Below are 12961 nucleotides of genomic sequence, written 5' to 3'. Positions count from 1 at the left end.
AAGCTCACAAAGTTTAAACCAGCAGCAAAGCGGAGTTTGCATCTAGTTCACTCTCAGCTGAGACTGTTTGACTCCACAGAAAATGTGAAGCGAGGTGTGTGTGTGTGTGTGTGTGTGTGGAGAAAGTACTATGTATATACCATACAAGTATACATATGCTTTAAGTATTTTATTTAAGGGCAGTACGTGCACATACAGGGTTTAAGACGCCAACTGTGTCACACCTCTGCCTCTTCTTCCAGTCCAGTCTCCCTCAGTGCTGTGTCAGGTCTCTGGACTCTAACACAGCACCAAACATATGCTTAAAAACCGTAAGTATTACAAATACAGTTTTGTGAAATATAAAAACTCACTGTGAAGCGTGTTGCTTCACGAAGGAAATGAAAATCCAACCACATTACCAAATTCTGGCAGTTTATCTAAATGGAAATGTAAAATACTCCTAAGTCCTATTTTCAAATTTTTACTTAAAAATATTCAAGGAATCAACATTTTATCAGGAGAATGACCTACAGATATATTGTGGGGACAAACGTGCACTGGTGCCACATGGCACAGTCAAACAGCAAAGTCTCACCTGAAAACTATCTGACATCAGAACATTTGTCACCAGCTGCCCCCATCTTTAAGTACAGTACTAGGTTGGACTTTAATAAAATACAAATAGAAAATAATGCTTCGGTCAAAAACTAAACTAAACTATATAACAAATAAAGTCAGGCTGTTGGTGTTACAGAATGTAACAGAATGAAAAAAAACAGTGTTTTTGTACGTTTTGCGTGCACGTGAAGTCAGTGTGTCACCGAGCTGCCACACGCCAGTGTTTCCAGGAACTTCGCATTTTGGAGAAACAGATTTTTCCCAGCACCAGACGCATTTATCTCATACTGAATGCAAAATTACAACGTGCAAAGGTAACGCTTAACTCCAGGTGTCAGATGAGCTGCAGTGGAGTGTGTGTGTGTGTGTGTGTGTGTGTGTGTGTGTTGGGGATAATTAGACAGGAACATGGATGAGCACGTCCTCTTTTCTTGCGTGAAGGTGTTATTTTGTGGTCTCGTCGTAGCCACAAGGCTCCGACTCTGAACATGTGCGCTCGGAGTGCACTCCAACGTGCACCGTACATTTATCTCTGCAGGCAGCGGTTGTTTGTTTGCTTGCTCTCTTGTGCATTTGTCTGTTTCTTTTTTAGTCAGGCTGTGGGCCAAGGAGCAACTGGCTTGTTTTTGGTGCAATGCCAGGACCTTTTTAAAGGGTCAGTTCACCCAAACTACAAATGCAGATAGTGTGTGAGATTTCCGAGTCCACACCTGGACAAAGGAGAACAGTGGGATTTGATTCGTGGTGCTAACAGCATTTAAAAAAAATTCTGCATCACCATCTCTGGACGATCCACAAAAGACACTGTTCCTGAGAAACTGGGAAATTGTTTTTGGAAAAAGACTGACTCATAATTGAACCTGATGATCTGACTCTTGAAGATAAGACGTTTATGGACATTTGCTCTTTTTAAATAAAGCAAACAAACTCGTCAAATGAATATCACAATGGCAAAAAGTTTGTTTTTTGGGGGGGGAACCACCACTGCAGTTTCTAAAATTGTGAATTCATAACTATACCCCATGAGAAATCCAGATTATTCTTAATGGTCCACTGTTGCTTGGATTAACACCAGCGTTCGCTCTAGTCAGTCCTAGCACGGTGACACCACCCTTTACTTTATCTGTGCCCGTCCTGCAGCGACCTGTCGTGTGTGTAGGTTCCTGTGTGTTATAGTTTCTTTTTCTTCCTGCAGACGAACAGATGAACACGGAGGAGAAGAAGAAGAGGAAGCAGCGCAGGAACAGGACCACGTTCAACAGCAGCCAGCTCCAGGCTCTGGAGAGGGTGTTTGAGAGGACACACTACCCCGATGCCTTCGTCAGGGAGGACCTCGCCCGCCGGGTCAACCTCACCGAGGCCAGAGTCCAGGTAGGACATGTCCTCTGACATGTGATGTGTCCGTCAGAGCTCCAGGTAGTCACTGTTTTCCCTGACTGAAGCTTGAAGAGAGCAGGTTTTCCTGCAGCAGCAGTGCTTTAGCAGACAGGGTCCGTTTCTGATTAAAGCAGAAGAAGCCGTAAAACTGAGTGCACTGCAGAGTGTGCACAGCAGGAAGTAAACCCCTCTGGACCGTGGGGGTGCAAAAATAACAGATTTCTCATAAACACACACAGAAACCTGCTGCATTGCTTGGTTTGGGCCGACTTGTGGGACATTTAGGGAGCCCTTGTCTCATATAAGACTTAGTGAATGATTCATGAACAGTTTTGTCTGTAGAATCAACAGAGAACAGCAGCAACAGGCTTTAATTGGAGAGAAGTTTAGTAAGAAACTGAAGGAGAGTCACCAAAGAGGCTGAACAGCAGGAGCCCAGAGTCTCCACGTCCTCACATCAGCTGTTTACTCTGACTCCAGCACACTGACCTACTTAGCAGCTAGTCGTTATCAGGGGCTATTGGCATGTTTAGAGTTCATATTATGCACTTTCAAAAGAACTGATAAGAACTTGTCAGGGCCTTTTAAATACCTTCTGTCATGCTTAGAAATGAGCAGTGGGAGTGGAGTCTGTGAGCAGTTTGTAAACTCCCCAGAGGACTGGATGTGATCAGTAAAGTGGATGTAATGATGTCTAATTTCCTCGGCGGTTTACAGATCACTGATAAACTGCAAATGTGCAACACATGAGGGCTGCAGCCGAACAGGAGCTAAATATGATGATGTAACCGGCCAAATGCATGTCACACATCCAGACATGATCAGTCGAACAGCAGACGACGTGGATTTAAAACTGCAAGCAGCATTTTTGTTTTAGTGAAATTGACGGTTGAAGGTTTGGTTTCATTTGATTGGTTACAGAAAGTGACAGCTGCTTTCTGTCTTGACGCGCATTTGTGTTTCTATCCAAATTAAATATCATAACCTAACTGGTCACAGTGTGTTCCAAGTCTTACAAAAACATGTGAAATGTGCTAGTTTCTGTTACTTTATTGAACTAAATGCACATGAAAATTACACTAAAGTGGAAAACTGACAAAGTATTTGTGTCTTTAGCCATAAACCACAACAGTCAGATGAAATGAACACAGCGCTGGCTAAAGTAAAAGCTGACATATTGTATTAGTTACCCAAAATCATTTGTTGTGTCCTTTGCTGACTGAGACTCGACGTCTCATGTTCAGTTTTATTTGTGTAGCACCAAATCACAACATAACGCACGTCAGGGCGCTCACATAGTAGGGTCTAGACCTCTTATTATTATTACTATTAACTTTTTACTCTGTTGAATTTTAATATTAATGTGCCCTATTGTTGGGGCGTCTGCTGGCTCAGTGGTGAAGACACACACCTCATAATCACAGCGTCCCCAGTTTCCTGCAGGTTCCTCCTGTCTGTGTCTCTGCTGTCACTCACAAATACAGAAAATTAAAATATTATTAATTCCTTTCCAAACACATGTAGAAGTGGCTGAGACCATTTTGTCCCTGATTTATGTCTGCAGGACATACCCCAGGCCCTGAGCTTAGCCTGACAGACACATCTCAGGGCAAACACAGGAACAATTTAAGGCTGTTCCTGCATCTTCATTTTTATGCACTCAGTTTGTTTCATGTGGGTTATGCCAGCTGAGGAGAGGACACAGATGTGCAGTAACAAGTCGCTCACACTGTAAAAGCTGGGGGAACAAAACGGGGATGTGACTACTGTCGCCAGGACAAAGTGTGCCTTTGCTTGCACTGGATAAAAACTGAACTCAGAGAAAGTCAACTTAAGAACAAAATAAAAACTGCAGCAACTATTGAGTCCAGTGCTTGTAGGTCTTAGCTGCACTCATGTATACATGGCACTATAAATAATAGCGTATATCTAGTGCATCTACTGCAGATAAATACGTTTTTTTTTTTTGTATATTTTTCTGCCTTCTCTTTAATCAGCGCAGGGTTGGGGCTAGTTGAAAGTATTTGCTCTGTGGGCAGAGTGAGAGGGGAAAGAGGAAATAGTGATGTTAGACGGAGAAGAACAAGCACATCTGTGATTAATGTGCAGCAGAGAGCGATGCAGAAATCCTTTGATAAAAGAGACTTTGTGCTCATTCCTGAGGCAGTGCGTCAGTGCGCTTCTAATAATGGATTTGATTTCACAGTGAGGAACAACATTAGCACCCCCTCGAGTCACATCATCATCATCTGGGGGAGGGGTAGATGGTGGATTGTAGATGAAGTATGGGGTGTTACCGAGCCGAAGACGGTGGACAGGAGTTTAGGAGGCAGAGGAGCATCCAGAGGAAAACTTTAGCCTTTAGCTCCTGTTCTGCTGCGACTTCCTGTGTTTGACTTTACATTGTCCAGAGAAAACAGGCGGCGACGTGTGAACGGTATGATGTCCCTCATCCTGTCCACCGGCCAGAAACAGAACTGTTCATCTTTTAACAGAATCGGGTTTGTGTGACATCACAAAACAAAAGGTTAATTAGAAAAAATAAGCAAACAAATAAATAAATAAAACAGATTCACAACTGAGACAAAGAAAGGCCGCAGCCACCACCACTAGTACTGATATTATTCTTTTACAGCAGGTGTGAATCACAGAATCATTTTCTATTTCACTACTGTGTATTTATTGCTTAGCCAGCGATGAATGTGCAGCAGCAAAGGTGTAGTGTGAAACAGATCTATTCTTTGTGTCAGTCCTGATGATCTGCTTTCGATACTCAGTATCGAGTATCAGCAGTTAGTAGTACTGCGTTATGTCACGCAAACAAATATCTTTAATCTTCATTAGCGAGACTGATTCCTGCAGAGCTTCAACTAAAAGAAGGATGAACCAGCACTAGAGAGAGAGATCATGACATTTATTAAAAAACAAAGCATCTTTTAAATGCAACAAATGTGTTAAATGCTAACAGCGTTCCTGAATCACCTCATGATGTTGACACACACACAAACCTCAGAATTCAAGGTGGTAATTTCTCTGGTTGTGCAGGACGAGGTGTCTGCTGTTTAAATGCCTCATGTAAAGGTGTTGGTTATTAATGCACCACTTCATTCTTCATCCTGGGGTCAGTATGTGTGACAACTCAGAGGTCGGCCATTAGGTTGTGTGACAACATCTGAGGCGGTTTCATTCACTGATGAAGACTGAGATGCATTTGAGAGCTCAGGAGAGTGTCAGTAGTAAGTGGACCTTTGATCTGATGCTGTGTTAGAAATGTGGGGATTCATTCAGATTAGAACTTAATGTTAGTGGAAACATTGTCAGTAGAAAATCCAAGCATCCTGTGGTTCAGCTGCCAAAATGCACTTGTGTACTTGATGGGGTAAATTCTTCCCAGAGTGTTTTACTCTGACTGAAATAGTTAAACGAGACTCGTCATTTCATTAAATGAAAATCCTGTATGCTTTGTTCATAATCTCAAACACATTTACCCCCAATGTTCAACTTAACATCTTATTGTTTTTGAACCCTTTGAGAACCAGATTTGCTCAGTGTATAAAACAGTGGTGGCTCTCTCAGTGCTGAGGGGGTAAAACGAACACAAAGTGACGCCCCTGTCTCGCTGTGTCCTCTGTTCCAGGTGTGGTTTCAGAACAGGAGAGCTAAGTTCCGCAGGAACGAGCGCGCCATGCTGGCCAGCAAAAATGCCTCACTCCTCAAGTCCTACTCAGGAGACGTGACAGCGGTGGAGCAGCCGATCGTACCCCGCCCCGCACCGCGCCCAAACGACTACCTGTCCTGGGGCAGCGCTGCCCCCTACAGGTAGGGGTGTCCTCTGTTTGCTTACCTGGTTAACGCAGCCCCTTAAGACACTGCACTGCTTCTTTACGGACCAGCCCTGCTTTGTTAATGCTGCTGATCCTGCTGCAGAGGAAGAGGAACCCAAAGCCTTCACATGCATTTGGAAACATGACATTACTAAAATGTGAAAGTGATGGTTTACGTGTTTACATGACAGTAAAAGTAAAGTAGAAGAACTGTGGAATTTAGTTTTGCTAAAGCTGAAAACCTTGTAAGAAAAGACAAGGAAATAAATGAATAAGGAATCAACAGAGAAGGAAGGAAGGTACAAAATGAAACCTAGGACACACAGTGACATTTTTGAGCTTATTTAATTTTGAAAATAAGATCTGAATCAACAAATGAACTAAAATCATGTAGATGAATATTGTGAAACAAAAGTAATGGTGTAAAAATACTACCACAAATACCATTGTAGTACCGTGTTTCCTTGAACTGGACCTCACTACAGTACCGAGTTACTCTTCTCCTTTCTGCTGCAGAACATTAAACCAAGTGTCTCCAGCTGAAAAAGCAGAAGCTGATGCCATAGTTATCATTGCCATAACACACACACACACACACACACACACACAGAGGCCGGCACCGCTCTCTGTTATCGTTTCCTTCCTTCCTTTCCTCCACCTGCACATTCTCCTCATTGCTGACCGTCCTCTTCTGATCCAGCTGGACTCGCACTGCATTATGAGCTGCAGGTCAGCGTTTCATTCACTCAGCCTTTATCCGTACACAGTGAGCAAGATGCCCTGAGCGGACAGTGAGAGCACAAGTGTTAAGCCCCAAACATCTCATGTTGTTTGATGTTCCTCTTCTTGTCAACACATTCCAAGCCAGCGATTGCCTCCTACTGACTGTCGGAGCCCATCGGTGGCCACCCTGCTGCCTTGGCTGATGTGTTCCTTCATCACCATGAACACACACACTGGAGCTTATTCTGATGCAGCCCCACACACACATCCTGCTGCCACTAATGCACACTAGAGACCAAATGTGGATTCATCCGCCGCTGAAAATAGTCCCCAGTAAATGCACAGTTTCCTCCTCTGAGTAACGTTTTGCTAAAAAAAAAAAAAATAAAGGGGCAGTGACTGTTTCTTTTTTCTTGAAACTACTCAGCCTAGATTCAAAATGAAAAAATGTATAGCCCCTATATAGATGTAGCTTTGCATCTTCAGTAGGAACCGGTGGATTTGGAGCAGATAGAGTAGAGAAGTCCGTCCGCGCTGACTAACACGTTGTTGGGTTAGTTATTATATCCACACTCAGTCAGACTGAACTCAGTTAAAACCAATGGATCAGTTTGAGACCCTGGTGAACTTTGTTCAGTCGGAGAGGAGAACAGCACAGACTTTTTTTTAAATCAGGATTTCTATATGAGCTACTGACGAGCCGTGCGCTGTGAGAGTGTCGTGCATTTTGTCTAAACTCCTGGGGGTCTCGTCTGTCTGCTCAGAGCAGCTGGCGTTCCCTCTGTCCCCACTCGCTGAGCACACTTGGACCTCGGCTTCTCGCTGCTCGCTCCGCTAAAGGTCTCCTAGAAGCAGGCTGCATCTAGTCCTTTTCATTTGTGACTTTCCACCTTTATCCACACTTCACAGTTTTTGTGCTTTTTATTCTACCACATATCTGACGGTGCGAGTCACCGGTCACCACAGATCCTAGTTGTATTATTTAAAGATCAATACATTTTATCATGAAACACTTTTCTCATGCCTCAGTTCCCATGAGTAAAGAAAAAAAGGTAGTGAATCGGTTTGCCGATACGCTCAGAATGACTATTGTTAATGTTTTTAATTTAAACTAATGCTGTTCTGCATTAATAATAACAATACATTTTATTTAAGTTACTCAAGGTCAGCACACAAAATACAGACAAGCAGTACAACAAGACGACAATAAAACCAGTGGATACTTTTCCCATAAAATGTGTAATTCTGTCTGAGCATAATTCCTCGGGGTAATCCCGACTCCCTGTTAACCATCTTACGTAAGTAAAAACACACAGCTTGTATTTTCCCACTGTCGTGTCAGAGTGTCTGTTTAAACTGCCCTGCTAAATGTAACGCTTCACCACAGGCAACCACAGACGATTCAGACGTCAGATGTTTGATGTCTAGAGTAATAATTGATACAGAACAGAAATGGTACTGAAGCACTGTCACAGGTGTAATCACAGGATTGACTTGAGTCAGACCTGAGGCACAATGTTACAGAAGTAGTTTACTGTATTTAACATGTACGCCGTGGACTGTCACACAGAAGCCTGACCCTCATCAGCTCTGCTACCTCTGTGCACGCTGCACGTTTGACTTTGTGACAGCGATAATTGTATTTCAGAATGCACCAGTGACGATGAACTTGATGCATTGTTGTTTTACTGTGCGATTGAACATCCAAAAATATTAGTAGCAGTATTATTGTTACTAGCTGAAGCTGTGAGCATTGAGCTGAAGACTGAAGTCAGTCCTAGTGCTGTCACAAAGCTTGATGCGGTTTCAACGGTTCATAGTGAATTCTCTCCAACTTGTGCATTTCTGGTCTAACACTTCTGTCTTGAATGTATCTGTGTCTCCAGACTAACTGTGCTGAATCCAAACAGCCGTTGCCTTGCCCTCTCTCCGGTCGCTCCGCTCTGTCAGCGGGAGCGGGGCGGGGCCTGTGACCCTCCCGACGAGGTGATAATGTGAAAACAAACCGTATTAAATCCGCTGTCGACCCCTGTGACCCCGCTCTGCTACACTACACCAGATAATGAGCACTACACGGACACACTCAGCTCTACTGTGCAGCATTTTTGTGACTCTGGTTGCACTGGTCATGATTTACAGTAATCCTTCGTTATGAAGCCGAGTATGAAATGTCAGACCCTGTGGCCGTGGCTCCGGCTCGCTGAGAGCTGTTTGGTCAGGGCAGCGGGGGAATCTGTTGTGAGGCAGGAGCCGTGCTACCATCTGCTGCTCACACTTCACTGTATATTATCCTTAAGCTGGTAAATGATGCCCTCAGAGGACAAGTACGCTTTCATTTTGCATAGCTCTTGAATCTTTAAAGGAGTATTCCACTGTTTGGTACATTTGATTATGTGTCCTGGTTTCTGAAGCCTTGTTTCTTGAGCTTTTGTTGTGCCTTTTGAATGTTTTTGTGCACTTATTTCTTAAACATGACGAGTTGTCTGTTGTCAAAGCAGTGCTCTTGCACAGGTGTTTTCATTCTGTATAATAAAACCAATAGATGAAATACACTTCAGATATAAAATCTATTGGTTTGTATCATGTCTGCTTTTATGTTGGTCAGTCATGTTATCATTTTGTAGTAATGCAGTGCAGAGTTTAAATCACACGGCGATAACCCTACAGCACGTTAAACACAGAACAGGGGGAAAAACCAACAAAAGAAAAGAAAGAAAGAACAAGGAATCACAATTTTTAGACAAAAGTACACAACATCCAACGTGCTGTCAGAGAAATCTGGGAACGACTACAAATGTGCTTTAGGTTAAATCCTCCCAAAAAGATGAAACCGGTTCCCAGTTCTTCTCACACGGACATGACAGCGCCGTCAGCTGACTTCACTGTGGTCGGTTCTCTTTTATGTTGCCAGCGTTGTCATGTTCATGTGGGATGAAGGAGGAATCGGGGCCGGCAGTCAGTGTGTGCATATTTCATCCATTTTTTGAAGCAGAACAAAAAGCTCTAAAAATTTGGTCCTGTCATCGGTGGCAGAACTGAGCTCTGACAATAACATGAGCAGACATGATCATCTGTCATGACCTGAAAGTGAAAGCTGCACACATTTAACACATTCTGGTTAAAAAGAGGAGAAGTCAATAAATCATGCAGACAGAGGCAGATCCATGTCAACGAGGAAAATAGACAAAAAGTAGGAAACCTACAAGAATTCCCAATCCTAGAAAAAAGAAATCACATTCTGGTATTTGACTGTGGAAGTTCATTACTGACTTTGAATTAGCAGCTTGACAAATGCTGTGCAGCTTTTAGCCACAGCTCAGGGCCTTCATTAAGCTCCATCATCTGAGGACGTTCCACCACTTTCCCTTGAAAAGTTCTATATGAGACTCTGGTATGTGCTTTGCTTTATTTATTAACCAACCTCAGGCTTCAGCGTGAGACATCAGACCTTAACGCCTTCTTGGTTTTGCTGTTTGAAAACTGAATGTGAAGAGTTTGGTCACAGAAACTGAGCTGGGAGCTCGTCAGTAGCAGACATTACTTTCTTGACCACTGTGCCCTTTGACTGATGACCTTACGGAGGAACTGTCGAACCACAGCACGACGGTTTGATCAAAAAGACTCCTTTCCCCAACATCATGGGTAAAAATGTTATTTCCCTCTATAAAAAACTATTGCTGGACAAAGTCAAACTATGTGCACAGAAGTATTTTTATCCAAGAAACTAAATCAACACTGGTCAAAAGAGACCTGTTCTCCCAGTGGAGTCTTGCTGCACATATAACATGCACGTCACTCTAAAACCCAGTGACGTCCAGGCAAAGCGTGCAGAGATGCTGGTTTCTGAGCGTCTTAGCGTCAGACTTGCCTTCTGTTCCTTGACATAGTTCCATAGCTTTAGCTCGCCGTTAGCCGCAGGTGATCTAACCTTTTCTTCTCCCCGTCTCTCAGTGCCATGGCCACGTACCCGCCCACCTGCTCCAACACCAACACATCCCAGGGGATGAACATGGCCAACAGCATTGCCAACCTGCGGCTCAAAGCCAAGGAGTACAGCTTGAACCAGGTGCCCACGGTCAACTGAGAGGAGGAGGGGCTGGGGGCTCGCACGGGGGGGCTCTCTCCCTGGATTGTTAAATCTCCTCTCCTGTGTGGGGCAGCGTTGATGATGTGCTCCAACACCCTTATGCAAAGTGAAGGACACCGAGCGACGGCAGGATTTCCCCCCCTTTATTTTCCTTGTTGTTTTTGCAAAGAGACCTCTGGACTGGATGCTGTAGCTGCTGCATAGTTTTCCTGGTGATTGTGACTGAAATGGAGGTTTTTCTTTTTAATCTGAGACCTTGCTGCCGACACAAACTCACGCACGGAGTTCGTCCCTGGCAGTGGAGTTGGATACACAGCAAAACTGGGATACGCAGCGCTTCTTTCCCTTTTTAAAACCAACAATCCAGCAGAGTTCCTCTGACATTTATGCAACTGTTTTTAAAGTTTTTGTTTTTTCACATTAGTTTCCATGTTATACAACTGACATGCATTTTGATTTCCATGTAATAGTCTAGTATAAAGGAGAGGCTAATGTATTTCTCAATCAAAAATCAGTAGATTTTCTTAATGTCATATAATAACCTTTATTTGTAACAAAATAAAAACTTGTATAATAATAAAATGCAATTCAAGCAATGCAGTGGCATTCCCCGGGTCTCTGATGAAAAGGAATGGTTTTTAAACTGTGCCCTCACACAGAGTGACTGAAACCTTAGGTTTGTAACTGATCATTACAGAACAGTCGGACTGCTACGATGGAGTCCGGCTTAAAATCTGCTTCAAAAACTATAAGAAACAATTTTTATCATACCTGAGACTCTTTGGAAAGCAAGATGATCCTGCGCGGGTCATAAAAGAGAGATTTACAGCTCGAGAACAGATTCTCCTCAAGAGAAACCTGAAGCCGGTCCTGCTTTGTTTTTTCTCCTGGTTATTGCAACCTTAAATTTCCATCTTAACAACAGGATATTTACGAGCAGAGAAGTCCTCCCTTAACATGGAGGGCCCCGGGGCCTCGTTTACCTCTGTGGCTGTCGTACAAGGTGTCGCTCCTCGGTCCCCTCTAACCTCTGCATTCAGCAAGCACATGCCGACGGCCGTATGACACCGCGGCTGATGTGGTGCTGCTCCAGTTGTTGTAAGACCTCGAGGAAAATGTGCTCAGGTCTGTCACATGAACATGTTCCTGTGGAAATGTTATTAGCAGGGGTTGATCATTTACAACTCCCAAGGAAAGTGGAACCCCAATTTACATCATTGTCAGAGACCAAAGTCCCTTCAAAAAGTTTAGGATTTAATTTGCTCTGGCAATGACAAATGTTACACACATGTTGGAACAGTGTTTGCGACATATTCTAATCCTCTTGTACTAAATTCATCATAAAAGTAACATCAAGTTCCAGAAATTGTTTTTAATTTTGTTGCTTGGCTTCATTTCCTATTCATTGCATTAATGTGTTAGCCTCCTGTTTCACTTTATTGTTAGTACTTCTACTTTTGTGCTGCTTGTAGATGCTGGAGTTTTACTGAGGTGTGACATTTTGAAAACTTACTTTGACCTTATTGCTTTTATCTCACAGTTGTTGTGTTGCAGATTCTGATTTTACATTCAACGTGTAACAAGCTCATTAAACATCCATGTTGCTCAGTAAAATTCCCTGAAGACCTGTAGAAGCAGCCTCGTTGTCGCTCAGTGTAAAGACTTTAATATGGAAACGCAGCTTGAGAATTTGTTTTTGACTTTGGCTTGTAATTCCTCATCAGTTTGAAAACTTGTGGGGCTTTTAATCGTTTCATTTTCTCCAGTTTGGCCAGTTTTACTGCTATGACTGTTTATTTTGAATGCAGGACTTTTACTTTGAACCGTTGTTCTTACGTTGTGTGCTGGATCTGAACAAGGGTTAGTCGCAGTAACACGCTGGTTCACTGATGTGACTTGAGGGTTTCTCCTGACTTGTATGCCACATTAACAAGGGATGTTTCTGTTTTCTTTGCAGCCGTTTTATTTTCTGCTGTTGGTTGTTTTCCTGAGCACCGATCCCTGACTGTGGTATGTCCAGTGTCAGACCCTGTCCCCCTCTCCCCTGCCAGGCGCCCGGTCTCACCTTTCATGGCCAGAGCCTGGCCTGGCCTGAAGTGATTCCAGATGTGGAGATCTTTTTGACCCCCCCCACCCTTCATCCTCTTTTGCGCCCCCGGGCCGGCCGCTCCATCAGGGCTGACAGCGTCCCCTCGGACAGCGTCTCTCCTCGCCTGAGCACATGACATACAAGGCGGCTCCCCAGCCCCACTCCTCCTCCCTCCCCTCACCCACCCCCATCCTCAGCAGCACATCTGGAGGTCATTACAGAGGAGACAGTACAAGCGAGGGAGGGGTGGGGAGTCTGCAT

General features: G+C 43.7%; 1 protein-coding gene across 1 annotated transcript in view; it reads left to right on the top strand.

The window, feature by feature from the left end:
* Positions 1–12164, top strand: part of prrx1b (paired related homeobox 1b) — a 15856-nt gene extending 3692 nt beyond the window's left edge. The window contains exons 2-4 of the mRNA XM_020609156.1: positions 1796–1971; positions 5615–5796; positions 10476–12164. Of these exons, the coding sequence (XP_020464812.1) occupies positions 1796–1971; positions 5615–5796; positions 10476–10608 (491 nt within the window). The 3' untranslated portion in view covers positions 10609–12164. The remainder of the gene's footprint in view (positions 1–1795; positions 1972–5614; positions 5797–10475) is intronic.
* The last annotated feature ends 797 nt before the right edge of the window (positions 12165–12961 follow it).

This window comes from Monopterus albus, unplaced genomic scaffold (assembly GCF_001952655.1).
Source record: "Monopterus albus unplaced genomic scaffold, M_albus_1.0 scaffold98.1, whole genome shotgun sequence".
Lineage (NCBI taxonomy): Eukaryota > Metazoa > Chordata > Actinopteri > Synbranchiformes > Synbranchidae > Monopterus > Monopterus albus.
The sequence above is the reverse complement of the archived record's forward strand: the minus strand, read 5'-3'. Positions and strand labels throughout refer to the sequence as shown.